Below are 23,651 nucleotides of genomic sequence, written 5' to 3' on the forward strand. Positions count from 1 at the left end.
CCTACACAGCTTTCCATGGTTTACCCCAGACGCTTCACATGCCTTGATTCAATCCACTGACGGCACGTCAACCCCGGTATACCACATCGCTCCAATTCACTCTATTCCTTGCCCTCCTTTCACCCTCCTGCATGTTCAGGCCCCGATCACACAAAATCTTTTTCACTCCATCTTTCCACCTCCAATTTGGTCTCCCTCTTCTCCTTGCTCCCTCCACCTCCGACACATATATCCTCTTGGTCAATCTTTCCTCACTCATCCTCTCCATGTGCCCAAACCATTTCAAAACACCCTCTTCTGCTCTCTCAACCACGCTCTTTTTATTTCCACACATCTCTCTTACCCTTACGTTACTCACTCGATCAAACCACCTCACACCACACATTGTCCTCAAACATCTCATTTCCAGCACATCCATCCTCCTGCGCACAACTCTATCCATAGCCCACGCCTCGCAACCATACAACATTGTTGGAACCACTATTCCTTCAAACATACCCAGTTTTGCTTTCCGAGATAATGTTCTCGACTTCCACACATTCTTCAAGGCCCCCAGAATTTTCGCCCCCTCCCCCACCCTATGATCCACTTCCGCTTCCATGGTTCCATCCGCTGCCAGATCCACTCCCAGATATCTAAAACACTTCACTTCCTCCAGTTTTGCTCCATTCAAACTCACCTCCCAATTGACTTGACCCTCAACCCTACTGTACCTAATAACCTTGCTCTTATTCACATTTACTCTTAACTTTCTTCTTCCACACACTTTACCAAACTCAGTCACCAGCTTCTGCAGTTTCTCACATGAATCAGCCACCAGCGCTGTATCATCAGCGAACAACAACTGACTCACTTCCCAAGCTCTCTCATCCCCAACAGACTTCATACTTGCCCCTCTTTCCAAAACTCTTGCATTTACCTCCCTAACAACCCCATCCATAAACAAATTAAACAACCATGGAGACATCACACACCCCTGCCGCAAACCTACATTCACTGAGAACCAATCACTTTCCTCTCTTCCTACACGTACACATGCCTTACATCCTCGATAAAAACTTTTCACTGCTTCTAACAACTTTCCTCCCACACCATATATATATATATATATAATCTTATTTATTATTCTTAGTCGCTGTCTCCCGCGTTATCTAGAGAGCGCAAGGAAACAGACGAAAGAATGGCCCAACCCACCCACATACACATGTATATACATAAACGCCCACACACGCACATATACATACCTATACATTTCAACGTATATATATAAAGTACATACATCTAGTTGCACACGCACACAGCGTAAATACACATTACCATTAACATACACCCACCCAAACATATAATCATACAGGAACACACACAAACACCGGGGAATCCTTGACATGAACAAGGTGAAAGAAAACTAAGTCATCTTGAAGAGGACCAGGGTCGGAGAAGCGACGGGCCTCTGACCTACTGAGGAAAGAGGGAGAGTCTGTTTATTGACGTAGGTGTAAACTGTTAGTCCATCCTCCAGTTCTGCCCTCCCCCAACATCGGATACTCGCCCAGCACCCACCCCTCTCCAAGCATCGGGTATTCTCCCAGAACCCGCCACTCTCCCAATACCCACTGCTCACCCAAAACCCTCTGCTCACCCAAAACCCACTGCTCACCCAGCACTCACTGCTCTCCCAGCACCCTAGTGCTTTCCCTGCCTCATCCTCTGCCAGCACCTGATGCTTTTCTGTCCCAGAATCCACTGCCTCTCCTGTCCCAGCATGTGCCACCTCTCCTATCCCATCACTCACCGCCTCTTAACCGAAAACCCACAATATTTCCTGTCCCAGCACCAACCGCCTCTCCTGTCCACTTGTAGCCCGTACTGCTTCCCCTGTCCTAGCATCCAATGTCTCTGCTATTACAGCACCTAACATTTCTCCAATCCTAGCACTTCAGCTGCTCTCCTTCCCAGCAGCCAATAGCTCATTTCATAAGATCCAATGCCTGATCTCTCCCAGCATCCATCAGCTCTTGTCCTAAGATCCACGACCTTACCTCTCTCCCAGCAACCTCGCTTGTCTGGTCCCAGCATTCACTGCTTCTCCTGTCCCAACATCAACCACCTCTCCTGTCCAAACATCCACTGCCTCTCCTGTCCCAGCATCCACTGCCTTTCCTGTTCCAGCATCCACTGCCTCTCCTGTCCAAGCATCCACCAACTCTCCTGTCCCAGCACCTATCACCTTTCCTATCCTACAATATAATACCTTTCCTGTCCTAGTTGCCACTGCCTCTTCCATCCCAGCATCCACCATCTATCCTGTCCTGACATCAACTAACTCTCCTGTCCTATTAACCACAACCTTTCCAATCGCAAAATTCAGGTGACTTTCCAAAGAAGACATAAGAAACACTAGCCAAATCACTTACAATACTGCTATGAATAGGCCAAGTAAGGATGCTAGATAGATATTCACAATAAATTATTGCCGAAATAATACAGACTAATTAGCCTAACTTTCCACATAATCAAAGTATTTGACAATATAAAAATATAAAAAAAAACAATGGATCTTATTGCAAATAGATTAAGTGAAGGTCAGCATAGTTTTGTCCAGGTAAAAGCAAGCAAACACATTATAGTGACATATGTGAAAATCTCATTGATGGGAAAAGATGGCAACTATTTTTCCAAATATTTGATACAGTAAACTATGGAGTGTTACAAAAGAAAGTGGTAAGACAAAATGTAAAAGGAAAAATTGGAAACTAGAATAAGAAATTTCTAGCCAACATTAAATTCAAAGTATACTTGCAAATGAAAACATCTTAGAAGGGAACAGTTCTGGCCGCAATGTTCTTTGTAATGTTATACCTGGATAATATCTACAGATGAGAACTTATAGGAATTTAATGAAGAAATTGAACAAATTAGTTATGGGATGGTTAATGCCACTGCAGAGGACAAACTGAGTGAAGCAAATGTCAGATTTATGAATAGTCATCAGAGAAATCTTGAATTCAAGGAACATACTGAAAAGATAGTGTTTTCATGCCAAATAATGAGTGGAATGATAGAGAACATTTGCAATGACAGACAATTAATGATAAAAATGTATAAACCTCTTACATGCGGAGCCTGGTAACACAAGAAGCAAATATATGAAAAAAAAGTCAGTATGAAGTGAGCAATGCTAGAAATGGCAAAGAAAAAAAATGAAGTTAAATTAAAATCCACAGAGTCATTAACCAGTCAATTAGTTCATTAATTAAAAAACTGGTGACAACTTTAAACAACAAAGCCATATGAAAGATCTTAAATGATATTTTTGCCCCTGTATTCACAACTGAAGACAGAACAAGTTCTAAATTCAGTTCAGAAGATATTGAAATAAAGTATACTATCAACAATATATGGACTAAAACTAAATAAAATGGCAAACTCAGATGAGTTTTACCAAGGACAATAAAAAAGGCAAAAAATATGGTAGTTAAACCCTTAACTGCTCTTTTCAATAAGTAACTTGTTACGATGAAAGTCATCGAGGAATGAATGTTTACTGATATAACAATAATATTAAAAAGAGGTAACATGTCACTGCATGGAAATTACTGTCCACTTACCTACACATGTGTAGTTGGAAGACATGGTAATCATCATATGGGCAAAGGGAAGACTTGGTAATCATCATTTGGGACAAACCTGTAAGCCAATTCAAAATACTACTTAATAAGCAATGCACAGCATGGTTTTTGAAAAAAAATCACTCCATGTCTGACAAATCTGCTTGATATCTTTCCTGATATAATCAACATGTTTTATTAAAGTGAAGCAGTTGATGCCATCTACTTAGATATTCAAAATGCATGCAATAATGTTCTGCATTAAAGGTTACAACCAAAAGTTAAGTCACAAGGTACAGGTGGGTTTTACTTCATTGGTTATCTGTAGAATGGTTAGTTGTAATAAGTGGTTTTCCACAGGGATTAGTCTTGGGACTGGTTCATTTTCATATGAAAAGTTCTGTGGGGCCTGGATGTGGAAAGGGAGCTGTGGTTTCAGTGCATTATTACATGACAGCTAGAGACTGAGTGTGAACGAATAGGGCCTTCGTTGTCTTTTCCTAGCGCTACCTCGCACACATTAGGGGGGAGGGGGTTGTTATGCCATGTGTGGTGAGGTGGCGATGGAAATGAATAAAGGCAGACAGTATGAATCATGTACATGTGTATATATGTATACGTCTGTGTGTGTATATATATGTATACAATGAGATGTATAAGTAATTATATTTGCATGTGTGGTCGTGTATGTATATACATGTGTATGTGGGTGGGTTGGGTCATTCTTTCGCGTCTGTTTCCTTGCGCTACCTCGCTAACGCGGGAGACAGCGACAAAGAAAAATAAATAAAATAAATATTCTATATATTTTATATATATATGATTTCCTTTGTCGCTGTCTCCCGCGTTTGCGAGGTAGCGCAAGGAAACAGACGCGAAAGAATGACCCAACCCACCCCCATACACATGTATATACATACGTCCACACACGCAAATATACATACCTACACAGCTTTCCATGGTTTACCCCAGACGCCTCACATGCCTTGATTCAATCCACTGACAGCACGTCAACCCCGGTATACCACATCGCTCCAATTCACTCTATTCCTTGCCCTCCTTTCACCCTCCTGCATGTTCAGGCCCCGATCACACAAAATCTTTTTCACTCCATCTTTCCACCTCCAATTTGGTCTCCCTCTTCTCCTCGTTCCCTCCACCTCCGACACATATATTCTCTTGGTCAATCTTTCCTCACTCATTCTCTCCATGTGCCCGAACCATTTCAAAACACCCTCTTCTGCTCTCTCAACCACGCTCTTTTTATTTCCACACATCTCTCTTACCCTTACGTTACTTACTCGATCAAACCACCTCACACCACCTATTGTCCTCAAACATCTCATTTCCAGCACATCCATCCTCCTGCGCACAACTCTATCCATAGCCCACGTCTCGCAACCATACAACATTGTTGGAACCACTATTCCTTCAAACATACCCATTTTTGCTTTCCGAGATAATGTTCTCGACTTCCACACATTCTTCAAGGCTCCCAGAATTTTCACCCCCTCCCCCACCCTATGATCCACTTCCGCTTCCATGGTTCCATCCGCTGCCAGATCCACTCCCAGATATCTAAAACACTTCACTTCCTCCAGTTTTTCTCCATTCAAACTCACCTCCCAATTGACTTGACCCTCAACCCTACTGTACCTAATAACCTTGCTCTTATTCACATTTACTCTTAACTTTCTTCTTTCACACACTTTACCAAACTCAGTCACCAGCTTCTGCAGTTTCTCACATGAATCAGCCACGAGCGCTGTATCATCAGCGAACAACAACTGACTCACTTCCCAAGCTCTCTCATCCCCAACAGACTTCATACTTGCCCCTCTTTCCAAAACTCTTGCATTCACCTCCCTAACAACCCCATCCATAAACAAATTAAACAACCATGGAGACATCACACACCCCTGCCGCAAACCTACATTCACTGAGAACCAATCACTTTCCTCTCTTCCTACACGTACACATGCCTTACATCCTCGATAAAAACTTTTCACTGCTTCTAACAACTTGCCTCCCACACCATATATTCTTAATACCTTCCACTGAGCATCTCTATCAACTCTATCATATGCCTTCTCCAGATCCATAAATGCTACATACAAATCCATTTGCTTTTCTAAGTATTTCTCACATACATTCTTCAAAGCAAACACCTGATCCACACATCCTCTACCACTTCTGAAACCACACTGCTCTTCCCCAATCTGATGCTCTGTACATGCCTTCACCCTCTCAATCAATATCCTCCCATATAATTTACCAGGAATACTCAACAAACTTATACCTCTGTAATTTGAGCACTCACTCTTATCCCCTTTGCCTTTGTACAATGGCACTATGCACGCATTCCGCCAATCCTCAGGCACCTCAACATGAGTCATACATACATTAAATAACCTTACCAACCAGTCAACAATACAGTCACCCCCTTTTTTAATAAATTCCACTGCAATACCATCCAAACCTGCTGCCTTGCCGGCTTTCATCTTCCGCAAAGCTTTTACTACCTCTTCTCTGTTTACCAAATCATCTTCCCTAACCCTCTCACTTTGCACACCACCTCGACCAAAACACCCTATATCTGCCACTCTATCATCAAACACATTCAACAAACCTTCAAAATACTCACTCCATCTCCTTCTCACATCACCACTACTTGTTATCACCTCCCCATTTGCGCCCTGCACTGAAGTTCCCATTTGCTCCCTTGTCTTACGCACTATATTTACCTCCTTCTAGAACATCTTTTTATTCTCCCTAAAATTTAATGATACTCTCTCACCCCAACTCTCATTTGCCCTTTTTTTCACCTCTTGCACCTTTCTCTTGACCTCCTGTCTCTTTCTTTTATACATCTCCCACTCAATTTCATTTTTTCCCTGCAAAAATTGTCCAAATGCCTCTCTCTTCTCTTTCACTAATACTCTTACTTCTTCATCCCACCACTCACTACCCTTTCTAATCAACGCACCTCCCACTCTTCTCATGCCACAAGCATCTTTTGCGCAATCCATCACTGATTCCCTAAATACATCCCATTCCTCCCCCACTCCCCTTACTTCCATTGTTCTCACCTTTTTCCATTCTGTACTCAGTCTCTCCTGGTACTTCCTCACACAAGTCTCCTTCCCAAGCTCACTTACTCTCTCTCTCTCTCTCTCTCTCTCTCTCTCTCTCTCTCTCTATATATATATATATATATATATACATATATATATATGTATATATATATATATATATATATATATATATATATATATATATATATATATATATATATATATATATATATATATAAAGATGTTCTGCAAGGAGGTAAATAAAGTGCATAAGACAAGGGAGCAAATGGGAACTTCAGTGAAGGGCGCAAATGGGGAGGTGATAACAAGTAGTGGTGATGTGAGAAGGAGATGGAGTGAGTATTTTGAAGGTTTGTTGAATGTGTTTGATGGTAGAGTGGCAGATATAGGGTGTTTTGGTCGAGGTGGTGTGCAAAGTGAGAGGGTTAGGGAAAATGATTTGGTAAACAGAGAAGAGGTAGTAAAAGCTTTGCAGAAGATGAAAGCTGGCAAGGCAGCAGGTTTGGATGGTATTGCGGTGGAATTTATTAAATAAGGGGGTGACTGTATTATTGACTGGTTGGTAAGGTTATTTAATGTATGTGTGACTCATGTTGAGGTGCCTGAGGATTGGCGGAATGCGTGCATAGTGCCATTGTACAAAGGCAAAGGGGATAAGAGTGAGTGCTCAAATTACAGAGGTATAAGTTTGTTGAGTATTCCTGGTAAGTTATATGGGAGGGTATTGATTGAGAGGGTGAAGGCATGTACAGAGCATCAGATTGGGGAAGAGCAGTGTGGTTTCAGAAGTGATAGAGGATGTGTGGATCAGGTGTTTGCTTTGAAGAATGTATGTGAGAAATACTTAGAAAAGCAAATGGATTTGTATGTAGCATTTATGGATCTGGAGAAGGCATATGATAGAGTTGATAGAGATGTTCTGTGGAAGGTATTAAGAATATATGGTGTGGGAGGCAAGTTGTTAGAAGCAGTGAAAAGTTTTTATCGAGGATGTAAGGCATGTGTACGTGTAGGAAGAGAGGAAAGTGATTGGTTCTCAGTGAATGTAGGTTTGCGGCAGGGGTGTGTGATGTCTCCATGGTTGTTTAATTTGTTTATGGATGGGGTTGTTAGGGAGGTGAATGCAAGAGTTTTGGAAAGAGGGGCAAGTATGAAGCCTGTTGGGGATGAGAGAGCTTGGGAAGTGAGTCAGTTGTTGTTCACTGATGATACAGCGCTGGTGGCTGATTCATGTGAGAAACTGCAGAAGCTGGTGACTGAGTTTGGTAAAGTGTGTGGAAGAAGAAAGTTAAGAGTAAATGTGAATAAGAGCAAGGTTATTAGGTACAGCAGGGTTGAGGGTCAAGTCAATTGGGAGGTGAGTTTGAATGGAGAAAAACTGGAGGAAGTGAAGTGTTTTAGATATCTGGGAGTGGATCTGGCAGCGGATGGAACCATGGAAGCGGAAGTGGATCATAGGGTGGGGGAGGGGGCGAAAATTCTGGGAGCCTTGAAGAATAGTTTTAGATAACTCTGTTAATAACAATCTCATTAGAGTAAATGACTTTGGCTTTCTACATACCAATCCAGGAAAGAATTTGAATGGTTATCTATCTATCTATATCTCCCAATTCCTATAGGAACTCCCTGAAGAGGGTGGCTACAGCAAGTCTCCATTATGTTATGAACTCCAGCTTCATCTTTGTATTTATCATTCAGGATGTATTGGTTGGTTTTTCAAAAATGGGAAAAAAACGATTAGCCATATCTCTAATTGTCATTCATGTTGCATTAGTGAGAAGTCTGTGAAGTGACTTCATTAACATCATTGAATGAAATTTATTTGAGGCCCAGAAAATGAGCACATTGATTTTCGCTTGTCCTTTTGTTAGTTTTATTATCAAAGTTGTACTCAAGATAGGGGAGGGCAACAAAGAGAATGCCAGAATTTAGAAAGAAGAGTAGCAGGGAAAGACTAGAAGCTTTAGACCTGCCTAACTAGAAAGAGAGAAGTGAGGGGTGACCTGACCAACATTTTTTAAAATAAACCAGATTAATAACACAGTAAACAGTTACAACCATAGCACAGCATAAAACTAAGCAAAAAAAAATTTTGAAAAAGGTTAAGATGTACTTTTTAGTAGAATGGGAGATGAATTTAATGAAATGACTGAACACATGGATAATGCAGAGAGCATATATAAATCTAAAATGTATGATAGTAGAGTATGTTTAAGTGATAGGGCCCGAGTGTAAAATCCCATCACCATACAGTACAAATGGGTAAGTACATATAATTAGGGGATCCTCTTAATGACAGGTCCCAGTGATCATGATCTTGGAAATACAAATGGGGGGCTAATATCCTCTGCTGAACATGTCTCATTGACTTGTTTCCCCTGTGGGGTGAAATGTATCCACAAGGAGTCAATTGAGATCTCAGCTAGTCCTGAAACATACTGTGCATGAGTCCACCAAATCTTAATGTCATGTATGAACCAATAAGGGAAAATAAACCAAACACCAAACCAAGGACTGCTGGGGTACATAAAAATATAACTATATCAAAGACCTAGTAAAATACTTCTACAGCCTGCCCCCCAAAAGAAAATGAAAAAAATGAATAAAAAGTATATACATATATAAAAATACACAAAAATATTGTACACCTACACTTGACATTCTCTTATGACAATACACAAAAATTTTTTGCACAAACATAATGCATTAATATTCATCATTTAAATCCCTGAAATACACATACTAAACCTGATAATCTTTTCTCTAGCATGACTCTAACTAGTAATCTCTCAAATTACATACTTTGTCAAAGACAAAAACATATATAAACTTGCAGATATGATTACTAATATCACTTGAATATCTTATATCTGCAATTCAATCAGGGTCAAGACTTATGTGATTCAAACATCCATTAAACTACAAAGAAATATCAATGTATCCACTTACAACTCGGTTCCTTCCTTTAGAAAGAACTGACATAAGAAATTACATAAAAAAGTATGGTTAATATTGCCTGAAAAAGAAATATAATTAGTCATCAAAAAGTGGATAAGAATAGTCTCTTCTTGTAACTACTTGAACTTGCAAGAGTTAGCATTAAGATTCAACATATTTTCAATTTTAGAAATATAAGTAAACCCAGTCACTATGAAATGCACTCATAAATACATAAGCCTCCACAGAAATATTTTCAATGGGGAAGGGGTTCAATTTATGAATGCATAATGTAGGAAGTCAACTTTTTTTAGAGTAAGTCTGTGGGCTTAAGGAATGTAGTTATTTTAAATGCAAATGCAAAGTCTTAGTTTTCATGAAAATTTCCCCCCAAAATCTAGTGTGATGGTAAGCGTACATCAATTGGAAATTGTAAGTTGGGGTAGGCAAATACCCTTTATTGTGGGCACCCATACATGTATATATGATATGGCACTTGTATGAATGTATGTGTGTATGGGTAAATATATATGAATGTAAGTGTGCTCCTTTGTACACATGTGCATACATATGTAACTACCAATATTATGAATACATATGTGAGATAAAGTCGTGCGGAAGATGAAAGCCGGCAAGGTAGCAGGATTGGATGGTATTGCAGTGGAATCTATCAAAAAAGGGGGCGAGTGTGTTGTTGATCAGTAGTAAGGATATTCAATGTATTTATGGATCATGGTGAAGTGCCTGAGGATTGGCGGAATGCATGCATAGTGCTATTGAACAAAGGCAAAGGGATAAAGGTGAGTGTTCAAATTACAGAGGCATAAGTTTGTTGAGTATTCCTGGGAAATTATATGGGAGGGTACTGATTGAGAGGATAAAGGCATGGACAGAGCATCAGATTGGGGAAGAGCAATGCGGTTTCAGAAGAGGTAGAGGATGTGCAGATCAGGTGTTTGCTTTGAAGAGTGTATGTGAGAAATACTAAAGAACAGATGGATTTGTAAGTAGCATTTATGGATCTGGAGAAGGCATATGATAGAGTTGATAGAGATACTTTATGGAAGGTTTTAAGAGTATATGGTGTGAGAGGTAAGTTGCTAGAAGCAGTGAAAAGTTTCTACCAAAGATGTAAGGCACGTGTAGGAGTAGGAAGAGAGGAAAGTGATTGGTTCCGTGTGAATGTTGGTTTGCTGCAGGGGTGCGTGATGTCTCCATGGTTGTTTAACTTGTTTATGGATGGGGTGGATAGGGAGGTGAATGCAAGAGTTTTGGAGAGAGGGGCAAGTATGCAGTCTGTTGTGGATGAGAGGGCTTGGGAAGAGTCAGTTGTTGTTCGCTGATGATACAGCACTGGTGGCTGATTCAGTTGAGAAACTGCAGAAGTTGGTGACTGAGTTTGGTAAAGTGTGGGAAAGAAGAAAGTTGAGAGTAAATGTGAATAAGAGCAAGGCTATTAGGTTCAGTAGGGTTGAGGAACAAGTTAAATGAAAGATAAGTGTGACTGGAGAAAAACGGGAGGAAATGAAGTGTTTTAGATACCTGGAAGTGGTCTTAGCAGTGGATAGAACCATGGAAGCAGAAGTGAGTCACAGGGTGGGAGAGGGGGCGAAGGTTCTGGGAGCATTGAAGAATGTGTGGAAGGCGAAAACGTTATCTCAGACAGCAAAAATGGGTATATATGAAGGAACAGTGGTTCCAACAAAGTTATATGGGCTATAGATAGGGTTGTGCAGAGGAGGGTGGATGTATTGAAAATGAAGTGTTTGGAGACAATATGTGGTGTGAGGTGGTTTGATCGAGTAAGAAATGAAACTGTAAGAGAGATGTCTGGTAATAAGAGGAGTATGGTTGAGACAGCAGAAGAGGGTGTGTTGCAATGGTTTGGACACAGGAAGAGAATGAGAGAGGAAAGATCAACAAAAAGGATATATGTGTCAGAGGTGGAGGGAAGAAGGAGAAGCGGGAGACCAAATTGATGGTGGAAAAAGAGAGTGAAAAAGATTTTGAGTGATCGGGGCTTGAACATACAGGAAGGTGAAAGGTGTGCCAGGAATAGAGTGAATTGGAAAGATGTGGTTTACTGGGGTTGACATGCTTTCAGTTGACTGAACCTGGGCATGTGAAACATCTGGGGTAAACCATGGAATGGTATGTGGGGCCTGGATGTGGAAAGGAAGCTGTGGTTTCAGTGCATTACATATGACAGCTAGAGAATGAGTGTGAACAAGCGTGGCCTTTTTCGTCTTTTCCTGGCTGCTACCTCACTGGTAGGGGGTGCATATTCATGAGTGGAGGGGTGGAGATGGAAATGGATGAAGGCAGCAAGTATGAATATGTTACATGTGTATATATGTATATGTCTGTGTATGTATGTGTATGTATATGTTGAAATGTATGTGTGTGTTTGGGTGTTTATATATATATATATATATATATATATATATATATATATATATATATATATATATATATATATATATGTCTGTGGGTGGGTTGGGCCATTCCTCGTCTGTTTCCTTGCGCTACCTCGCTGACGCGGGAGACGGCGATTAAGTTTATCATATTATATAAATATATATATATATATATATATATATATATATATATATATATATATATACATATATATACATCCCAGGGGATAGGGGAGAAAGAATACTTCCCACGTATTCCCTGCGTGTCGTAGAAGGCGACTAAAAGGGGAGGGAGCGGGGGGCTGGAAATCCTCCCCTCTCGTTATTTTTCTTTTAATATTCCAAAAGAAGGAACAAGGAAGGGGGCCAGGTGAGGATATTCCCTCAAAGGCCCAGTTCTCTGGTCTTAACGCTACCTCGCTAACGCGGGAAATGGCGAATAGTTTGAAAGAAAGAATATATATATATATATATATATATATATATATATATATATATATATATATATATATATATATATATATGGATGCACAAGTTAGCAAGTGTGGATATCTACATATTTATGCAAGTATATGTTTATCTTCCCAAACGCAGGAGACAGCGACAAAGTAAAAAAAAAAAGAAAAAAAAAAAATGTTTATCTCCAGCTGTGTACAGCAGACATGTCTGTATAAGTGTATGGAAGAAGAAAGTTAAGAGTAAATGTGAATAAGAGCAAGGTTATTAGGTACAGTAGGGTTGAGGGTCAAGTCAATTGGGAGGTGAGTTTGAATGGAGAAAAACTGGAGGAAGTGAAGTGTTTTAGATATCTGGGAGTGGATCTGGCAGCGGATGGAACCATGGAAGCGGAAGTGGATCATAGGGTGGGGGAGGGGGCGAAAATTCTGGGGGCCTTGAAGAATGTGTGGAAGTCGAGAACATTATCTCGGAAAGCAAAAATGGGTATGTTTGAAGGAATAGTGGTTCCAACAATGTTGTATGGTTGCGAGGCGTGGGCTATGGATAGAGTTGTGCGCAGGAGGATGGATGTGCTGGAAATGAGATGTTTGAGGACAATGTGTGGTGTGAGGTGGTTTGATCGAGTGAGTAATGTAAGGGTAAGAGAGATGTGTGGAAATAAAAAGAGCGTGGTTGAGAGAGCAGAAGAGGGTGTTTTGAAGTGGTTTGGGCACATGGAGAGAATGAGTGAGGAAAGATTGACCAAGAGGATATATGTGTCGGAGGTGGAGGGAACGAGGAGAAGAGGGAGACCAAATTGGAGGTGGAAAGATGGAGTGAAAAAGATTTTGTGTGATCGGGGCCTGAACATGCAGGAGGGTGAAAGGAGGGCAAGGAATAGAGTGAATTGGAGCGATGTGGTATACCGGGGTTGACGTGCTGTCAGTGGATTGAATCAGGGCATGTGAAGCGTCTGGGGTAAACCATGGAAAGCTGTGTAGGTATGTATATTTGCGTGTGTGGACGTATGTATATACATGTGTATGGGGGGGGGGCCATTTCTTTCGTCTGTTTCCTTGCGCTACCTCGCAAACGCGGGAGACAGCGACAAAGTATAATAAATAAATAAATATATATATATATATATATATATATATATATATATATATATATATATATATATATATGCAGGTAGGTGTATGCATACTTATGGACTTTTAAGAATTTTCAGGGATACACATGTTTGCGCTCCAGGAACAGACTGGTAAATAAGTTAAAACAAACCTATTATCAAATGAATCCTAACTAATGACTAAAGGTTCACGCCTCCCATCATAGAATGACTGCCACTCGATGGCTTCAGCAGAAGTGACACCTGTCTTTCCTCCTTCATGGCTAAACTACTGCCTTTCCAATTTTAGTTAGCTCTTCACTCACCCCCGTCTTATATCACTATTGCTATTACCATCTAATCTCCCTTTTGATTAAATCAAAACTTCTTTCTTACCTGTCAGCGGCTGGATGAAAAGAATAACAAGAAATATAGCCTGTAAAGTCACTGTATTGCCGGACTAACGTGGAACGTTTGGTTGTTCCCTAACCATACCTGGATAACATTCGTGCTCAATTACGCGATTAAAAATGCGATTCTCCACTTTATGAATGAGTTTTATGCCATGCCATCTTTTACTGATCTAATTAATCTTCACATATAATAAATGAAACTTACTTTAACCCATACTACGGATATAATTTAACTAATTACTTCCAATAAGAATGTACCAAATCAGACGATTATGAAAACCCATATTTGACCCACCATATCTCCGTCAAAAAAGTGTATGGCAACACAACACCATTGCAATGTTTGAATTTCCTTTATATTTCGCATTAAATATTCATCGTGATGCATCCTACATAAACTAACCTCTTGTTCTATGACTCTCGAGGAAACTTATCTTTCCCTAACAGGGTCTCTCTCTCTTTCGTATTTAAGAATTTCTGTAAAGGAAATGGAATACTGCCGTTACGGAAAAATTATACTGTCATCTTAAGTCGTATTCATCTAATGCTGAAGGATGATGTGGCAGTTGAAGGTATAAATGGAGGGCACAGCATAGTTAATGAAAAGAGGAAAAGGCTGGTATGGCTGTGCGCTGAAAAGGGGTCGATGACAGGGTATGCTTCCATGACAGGGTATACTTGGAAGCGTGTCGTGTATGGAAGGTGGACGTACGTTAAAGGATAGTGGATGGTTGGATGAACCAATTAAAATCCTTATGACAAAGAGACGGGAGTAGTTTAGATGGTATTGTGAGTGGAGTGGATAAGAGAAAGTGGCAGGAGGTCATCAGCTGAGGAAAGGCAAACGAGAGATTAGGTGAGAGAATCAGAAAAAAAAAATAAGCAAAGGCTTTGGGAGGTGAATAATGTGAAGAGAATGTGAAGGTGAGGGGAGCAGGGGGCGTGGTGGAAATGAGTCGTTATTAATGCACTGGTGAAAAGATGTAGTGAAATACTTGCATAAGACGTGTGGCAAATCTGAAGGAGTGAATGGGATTGCAGTTGAGTTCCTCAAAAAAAAAGAGGATGAAAGAATCTTTGATTATTTAGTCATGCTAAGGTCTGGCAGAATGCCTTACACGGAGGCAAGGGGTACAAAATAAAGTGATTTTGAATTACATATGTGTACGTCTGTCGAGGATACCTATTAGGGTATAAAGAAAAGTAATGATTGAAAGAAAATTTGCCCGCACAAAGTATGAGACTGAAAAGCAGTTATGTGGTTTCCAATCGGTAGAGAATGTGTGGATCAGGTGTTTGCTTGGAAGAGTTTGTAAAAGAAATCCTCGGAGAAGGAGCAAATTGTGTATGGCATTTATGGATCTAGAGAAAGTGTATGGCAGGGTTGACCGGAAAACCTTGGAGAGGGTGTTGTGGATGTATGTTGTGGGAGGAAAGCTACAAGATGCCGTGAGGATTGTTATTTTCGGGAGAGTAAGGCGTGTGTACCAGTAAGAAGGGTGGGAGTGAGTGGTTTCAAATGAAGGTGGGTCTGCGTTAAGGATGTGTGATATGATGGCTGTTTGATATGTTCTTAGGTGGAATGACTAAGTAGGCAAGTGCGAGGGCCTTGGCGTAAAGGGGCGGGTTGAGAGGCAAGTCAGGTGTTATTCGCAGACGACACGGCTCTGGTGTCACTCAACAGATTAACTCGAGAAGTTGGTGTCCGAGTTTAGGAAAGTGTATGAAAGGAAGAAGTTGAGGTAATGTGAACAAAAGTAATGAGGTGTTGCAGAGGCGAGGAATAATGGTGTGAATTTGAATGAGGAGGACCTGGAAATGGACATGACGATGGATGGAACCATAGAAGCTGAAGTGAGTGACAGAGTGGGAGACGGGGTTAAGGTCTTGGTTGCACTGAGAAGTGTTTGATAGATAATGTCTCTGTCTGTTAGGGTAAATATGGGGGTATATGAAGGCAACAGTAGTTCGAAGGTATTGTTTATATTTAAACCTTGGGCCCTTAATGCAAAAGAATGAAAGATGGTGGACATGTTGGAAAAGAATAGTCTGTGAGGAGAGTAGATCTTGTAAATGAGTGAGGTATAGCAGTAGGTGCTGTCTGATTGAAAGAGATGACCAAGGGGAAGTGGGATACTGATTATGAGAAGTGCAATAGGCTTTGAGGTGTCTTGGCCTGAATAATTAAGAAAGTGAGAGGCGTGCATGGGACAGAATGAACTGGAGCTTTGGGTATGACGTGCTACCTGGCTGCCACACAAGATGGTCCAGGATCGATTCCTGGGGTATAAGAGCTTGGACTCCGCAAAAGGCCTACTGGCCCATACAAGGCGGGTCCTTCCTACAACCACCCTATGGAGCTCACATACCTATCCAACTTATTCTTAAACTAATTCAAGGTTCCAGTCCCAACCACTGCATCTGGCAAGCCATTACAGAGATGTACCACCTATTGCTAAATCAGTGCTTCCCCTAATCCAAACTGAACTTAAATTTTTCTATCTTGAAGCCATTATTGTGAGTTCTATCCTGTGAGTTAGCTATCCTAAGAACAAAGCCAATTTCTTCCTTATTTAGACCTGTCATCCATATGAACACCTATCACATCCCCTCTGGCTCTCCTTTTCAGTGAATGTAAAATTAGCCTAGCCAGTCTTTATTCATAACTAAGATTCCCAATTCCTGGTATTATTCTAGTCAAACTTCTCTGCACTCTCTCCAATCTATCTATATCTGCCTGATGGTAAGGCGACCAAAACTGCACAGCATAGTCCAAATGAGGTCTAACTAATGCAAGATAAAGCTTTAATATTACTTTAGGGGTTTTATTACCAACACTTTTACAAATATATCTCAACTTTCAGTTTACCTTGTTTTTAACTCTGATACACTGTTGCCTTTGGTTTAGGTCTTTACTTACTCCCAAATCCCTCAGTCTGATTCCCTACAAGTCTATCAGATGGATAGTAGTTTGTGTGACTCCCCTTTCCTACACTCGGTGTCTTACGTTTATTTACGTTGGAATCCATTTGCCACTCCCTGAAATCCATTTACAATTAGGTTCATTAAATATCATGTGTACACTACATGGTTGATGAATATAGTATTGGAAAAAATGCCTTGCTTAATTACGTTAAAAATTATGACCACTGTATTGTATGAAGTAACGCTGATTCAGTTTTTAACGATAACTCCTTTACCACGAGAAATATCATAGCATATTCTATTACTAGACACACAGAATTGTAGCATTAATACTAGCGAAGGGCTTTGCAAACTTGATAGCTTTAAAAAGTCGTAGGCAAAATTTGTAAACAGTTCCCTTTCCTGTTCACAAAATAAAATTTCATGAGAGGCATAATGCCAGACCTGAACACAATATATTACTAAGGGTAGAGTTATCTGCTGTTTAAAGACCTCTAGATCATCAAGTAGTGCATATTAATGCGCTATTTATGGCCTCGGCCTTCTTGTTCGCCTGCCCTTTTCTCTCGGTAGTTAAGCCCGACCTATGCCATGAAGTTGGCTTTGGAATGTTAGAGACTTTAGACATAACTCGAGTTAGATCCACAACCATGTGGATTGACAAAATAGATTAAACTGGATATCAAATAACCAGAAAACGATTTTTTTTTTTTACGTAAACACGACGCCTTTTATGATTCCCATTTGTTCAATACTGTTCACAGGTATTCAATGTGAGTGGCCTTTCAAAGGGTACACAGGGTTAGTTTCATATTATTTGATTATAGACGATTTCAGTATTCATGCGAGGAGCCCATTTGAGACAGCATCAAAACCCTATCGACCGATAATCTGTTAATACTGCTACAAGTTTTCTGAAAACTAATAAGAGAAATGAACCCTGAAGTCCCTTTCTCATCCTCACGCACCGATGTTTAGAATGGTGGTAGTGGCCTTGGTGAGTGGTGTGTGTTGTGCCCGGGTGGTGGTGGTGGGTGGGGTTGCTACAGGGCGGAGGACGGGGAGGATCCTATTGCCCTGCCCCGTTCACTGCCCCAGAGCACGACAGTGGTCCACTGTCTCCCACCACCAGGGTCCACTGTATCCACCACCAAGGCGGAAGGAGAGAGTGTGTGTGGATTTGGTTGTGGGGGAAGTAGCAAAGTACGCAAATGTTGGGGATGAAATGGCTGGGTACGTGATATGAGGGAGGGAGATGCAATGGAAGTGTTGAAGGGAAGTAGCAGAGTACGTGAGTATTGGGGAGAGAGTTGCAGAGTATGTGTTGGGGATCCTGGGAGTAGCAGAGTGCGTGAGTCTGATGATGTAAGTGTAGCCGGAGGAAGAAGCTGAGTACGCGAGAAGCTGAGTACGTAAGTATGGGGAAGGGAGTAGCATGATAACTGAGGGTAGGGAAAGGAGTTGCAGGATATGTAAATGCTGCGAAGGGAGTGGTAGTGCAAGCATGGGATACATATTTATATATACAGGAATAAAATTCAGGAATTCAAAAATCTGTAAATTACGCATGTGGAGACTAAACAAGAAAATGAATCAAGGAGTAATAGTTGGAAGAAGGCTTATACGATAAACTGCAATAATGTGTGACATGATGGGTAGGAGACTGTATGGATAAATAGGTGGCCAATCTTTACTACAGCTGGAGGAGTTCAGAATGACCTGCTGAACGTGCAAGGTCTGCTGATATTTCTTGGTAGGATGTTATGTGTTTGTGCAGGGCGCATTGCACATCATTTTTTGAGTAGTCTGTATACTAATATAACAGAAAAGTAGTTTTGTATTAAGCCATGTGATACCGTTTTTTAATAATCCATAAACAGTTTTGTTTTGATTATTAATTTTAAGGCATGGTAAGTGAGCGAGAGATACTACACAAACTAATAGCATTTGGTTTTCTTACAGTTGAATTTAGCGCAACATTATTACTAAATATGACTAAAGTAATGTGAAACTGACCACTTCTGCAGAGTATCCCGTGGGCTGGTGTACCACTTGAAAGTGAGCAGAGACGTGGCTGTGTCTGTATCTGCTTACATTACTGCCGCTTACAACTTAGTCAAGGTCTTGGCTTTCTTTAAAAGTGGGCTGGACCATCCTTAATAACTTTCGCTCTTTGGAGCAAACACTCCGTCAGTAGGGTTGTTGCTGCTGACTGTGAGACGGTGAATCTTCTTAAACAGATTTATGCCTGTTGCTCAGATTGTTATGGGTACTGTAAAGTGTCCGTTCACAAAGTATTGAGGGGTTCTGTTCTGTAGGTTGAGAGAGACCCCATTACCTCAAGTTTGTATGAGCACTAAGATTGAGTTATGTTCCGTCGTATGTGTAAGCTTGAGGATTAAAAATCCCAAGTTGTATATTATTCTTCTGTCCAATTCTCTTTTGCTTGGACACTTTTTACATATTCCGAGCCATCTGTAATCCCACAGCTAGTCGTACTACGCTGAACCAAATACACTATTATTATATGACCTTATCAAACACAAGTTTCCCAACCCGCTCAACAAAGATGTATAGTCCTCCCAGTTTCTCTCTCTCTCTCTCTCTCTCTCTCTCTCTCACTAATCCTACTATCAGAATAGTCCCCAGTAACTGATTTGTGCCGGTTACCTAGGCAAAATTTATTGTGCCCCCCATGCTCATCCTGTGAGCGGTAGCGCAAAAGGATTACAGGGGCCACAAAGGGTTTTAGTCAGACCCCAAGTGGCTATTACATAGATTGTTACAATTCATAACAGGTGTTTCATTACGTAGTTTCATATGATAAGTTTTACCGACTAGATGCAAAAAGTGGATACAAACAAAATTTCAGGTATCTTATTAATAATGTGTGACATTTCTTGCAGGATTTGTTCAGATCTGTTCCTAAAAGACTCATTTTTTTCACATTCTTATACTTATTGATCTGGTTTGTTCCACAAACTTTACAATTCGCATGATTAACATGTCCAGACAGGTTAAATCGCTAATAGTACTTTTAGCCTAACTTCATTCTATCAATTACATCAGGTAATCTGCTGATCTTATTTTTTTCCATATACATATTTTACTTTACTCATTTCACTGTGATGGAAAATGTTTCTACTTGTGTTATCTGAACTCGTCTTCGTGCTTCAGAGGTCAGTTTTAAGGCTTCTAATTGACAACCCAGTGTTGTTTTCAACATCACCTTTACTAAGTGCAAGGTTGATTTAAGCATCAGCTTTGTCATGCTCAGGGAGGCCTAGATGAGAGGGAATCATAAGTTTAATTTGAATCCCTTGAGCGATAATATCTGAGTATTTGTGTCTGACTTCAGAGACTAGCATGTTACATTCTGTTAAGTGCAAGAAGTGAAGTTAAATAATCAGATAATTAAACTGTTTGTGGCAGTGATTTCTACCGCTAAGGAGCAATTAGTATGGCGAACAATTCAGTTTGTAGAGTAGATGCCCAGTTGTTTATTTTAACATTTTCCTCTGATCTATTACCATTGTTCTTGATCACAGTAGCAGCACTGCCTGTCTTCCCAGTGACAAGAGTAAAGTGAGAACCGTCAGTATAAATGCTCTGGGCTATGATATTATCAATCTGGAGTTTTTGTGTATGTATAAGAGCACTGGTTTTGGCTAAGCGTTAAAGGTGAAGATTATAAGTAATTAGTGTCTTGGATGGATAAGTAGGTGTAGTGACGTCAGAGGAAGTTATCTGCCAGGGAGGCTGGAAATGCTGCTGCTTCCTAATCTTATACAAATGTACTCGAAATATTGTCATGTGGTTGGGTGTTATTCGGATCCATTTAGATTCACTTGTGCCATGGCATATATGGTTTAACAATTCTTTAAAGACAACGCTTTCTGAATCACCACGCAGAAATCTGTCCTATCATAAGATTAATTTCAAATCACTGAACTACAAACCCGTCTCTTTGAGCCGTGATTCATGCATAATCTAGTCTCTGTGAGCCAAGATAAAAGTAATTAACCAATGGCTGACCGTCATTTCTTATTGATAACTCCAACCATAACTCAGATTTGCAACACTGGCTTAGAGTTTAACCCATGATAAGAAATAAAGCAATATATTAAGGTGTGTCGAAATCGTTTGGACACATGGAGAGAATGAGTGAGGAAAGATTGACAAAGAGGATATATGTGTCAGAGGTGGAGGGAACAAGGGGAAGCGGGAGACCAAATTGGAGGTGAAAGGATGGGGTGAAAAAGATTTTGAGTGATCAGGGTATGAACATACAGGAGGGTGAAAGGCGTGCCAGGAATAGAATGAATTGGAACGATGTGGTATACCGGGGTCGACGTGTTGTTAATGGATTGAACCAGTACATGTGAAGCATCTGGGGTAAAGCATGGAAAGATCTGTGGGGCCTGGATGTGGAAAGGGAGCAGTGGTTTTGGTGCATTATACGTGACAGTTAGAGACTGAGTGTGAATGAATGTGGCCTTTTTTTGTCTTTTCCTACCACTACCTCACTGGGGGGAGGGATGTTATTTCATGCGTGGCGGAGTGGTGATGAGAATGGATGAAGGCAGCAAGTATGAATATGTACATGTGTTTATATGTATGTATACGTTGAAATGCAGATGTATGTACATGTGCCTGTGTGGGCGTTTATGTATATTCTTTGTGTAGGTGGGTTGTGCCATTCCTCGTCTATTTCCTTGTGTTACCTCGCTAATGTGGGAGACGACGATTAAGTATAATGAAATAAACGAATTATTAAAGTTTCAATTTTTAGCAAACCAGGGAACTGCTGTGTTGTTATTTGTTATATGTCATTGGATTTAATGACTCAACAGGTATATCAATAAGCCAGTCAGTCATGCGGTTCAAAAATTCTCATGCAGTTTGGTTGGTTATTTGGGTTTTGGGCATGAAAAGAAAGACTTATGGCAGTTAAGATTAGAAATATCGTTACAGGGCTTAAAGGAGATGGTGGTGTAAGGTTGACAGGGTCAGCATCAGTAGTAGTAGGATCATATCAGGTGGAGAAAAAGGCTATTCATTTTTGGCAATGTGGTGACTGCTATGGCTAGCTGGATTCACAGACCAAGCATGTGTGTGGTAGAGATATTGGAAGTCTTAGTGCCACTGGAGGAAGAGATCTTGAAAACCTGTTCTAAATGTCAACTTTGCACCATTTCTTTCCTGAGACATGTATCCTTGACCTGTCACTATACTTATAAACACCTCAGGAAATTTAAGAGACAGTAGGTCACTCATCACTTGCAGACTAACCTGTTATGTAGACCCTGACAATTAAAGAAATGTATCAGTTTTGCTGTCACTCTCTAAAATGGGCTTAACAGTCAAAGATTCACTTTTTATTGTTAGAGGTACTCACATTGCATCATTACTTTCTCATGAATGATGCCACTGCTTACTGGTACAGTACCAACCTTTGATTCTGGCCCTCCATCCATTTAGCTATCTTTTTTCCAATTTTTCCATTACTGGGCTTCTCACTGTTGTCATCACCTTGGCTTAAAGTGCAGAAGACTTGTTGACAGGACTCATGATTTAGTACATTCTTGACAGAAGTGTATGTTTGACTAGTCCCAGCACAAGGCTGTTTTCACCATCTTCAAGTCCTTAATGATATTAACAGTTTCTAGCATGAACTTCATTTTAGTTTTCTCACTTGAAGAAACAGAAGGATACTTTTGGGAAGCAAAATTAAAGGTAAAAATGAAAAACAAGTCTGCAAATACAACAGACACCTTCACACACATTCCATGTGGGTACTGGCAATATGTGCTTTGTGTCAGTTCTTTGGTTGCAACTGAGATGTTTTTCTATGATGCATTGTGTAAGGAAAAGATGAGACACATGGTGCAGAACTGTAGAAAGTATGAGCCAAATGTATCAGAAAGTAGAAGGGATAGAATAACATTATTATGGCAGTGTGCTGGAGTAAACTTTAGATATTCATTTTGGGTAAAATACTAATGTTTGGCCCTTGGTTTGGGTAAAGTATTTTTATCAAAGAATTGTTTTAAACATTTTTACCAGTGTTGTAAAAATATCCCTCTTCCTGTTCTTGATAAATAGAACAAAAGAAATCACATAGCATTTGTGTCTTGAGTGTCAGCCAAGTTGCAGTTATGATAGTAGCTGCTGGTTATTGCTGTAGCTAAAAACATGTATGACTATTTTATGATAAAAGAATCAGTACTGAATTTCATTTTGTGAAAATGTAGTGGAATTTTACTCAAATAAAATTATCATAAAAAAAACTTGTGTACAGGATACTGACGAGGCAACATGCGAGTGTGAGAACACGGATCCTGTATGTGGGTCAGATGGTGTTACCTACCCCACCCTATGTCATCTGCTGCAGCAAACTACAGAAAATCCTGATCTATTCGTTGAAGTAAGAAGTCCTTGCAAGGGAGGTGAGGTTCAGTGAATATTCAATTTAGTATTAGTCATTAGATACCTTCACTTTTTTGGTATAGCATATGACTGAAGTTTACAGATATGTAACTGATATATAAAGTTCACATTGACAAGGTCTCAAAATATTACTCATCCTTTGCGATGAGCTTACCTCCCAGTCACTCACCAGAAAATACAATCATAGCATTTGTTAATAGACATAAATTATACACCCTTTCATAGGATTGAATAAGGAACCTGTGAGTGTCCTATCC

General features: G+C 40.2%; 2 protein-coding genes across 2 annotated transcripts in view; one reads left to right on the plus strand and one right to left on the minus strand.

Annotated features, from left to right (window-relative positions):
* The window catches only part of Vps28 (vacuolar protein sorting 28), a 142,722-nt gene extending 123,519 nt beyond the window's left edge, over positions 1-19,203 (minus strand). The window contains exons 1-2 of the mRNA XM_071672129.1: positions 18,961-19,203; positions 3,609-3,687 (exon numbers count right to left, since the gene is read on the minus strand). Of these exons, the coding sequence (XP_071528230.1) occupies positions 3,609-3,645 (37 nt within the window). The 5' untranslated portion in view covers positions 3,646-3,687; positions 18,961-19,203. The remainder of the gene's footprint in view (positions 1-3,608; positions 3,688-18,960) is intronic.
* Positions 1-23,651, plus strand: part of LOC139754629 (insulin-like growth factor-binding protein-related protein 1) — a 56,301-nt gene that overhangs the window by 20,639 nt on the left and 12,011 nt on the right. Inside the window, exon 3 of the mRNA XM_071672124.1 lies at positions 23,246-23,393. Within this exon, the coding sequence (XP_071528225.1) occupies positions 23,246-23,393 (148 nt within the window). The remainder of the gene's footprint in view (positions 1-23,245; positions 23,394-23,651) is intronic.

Source organism: Panulirus ornatus, chromosome 17, assembly GCF_036320965.1.
Source record: "Panulirus ornatus isolate Po-2019 chromosome 17, ASM3632096v1, whole genome shotgun sequence".
NCBI lineage: Eukaryota > Metazoa > Arthropoda > Malacostraca > Decapoda > Palinuridae > Panulirus > Panulirus ornatus.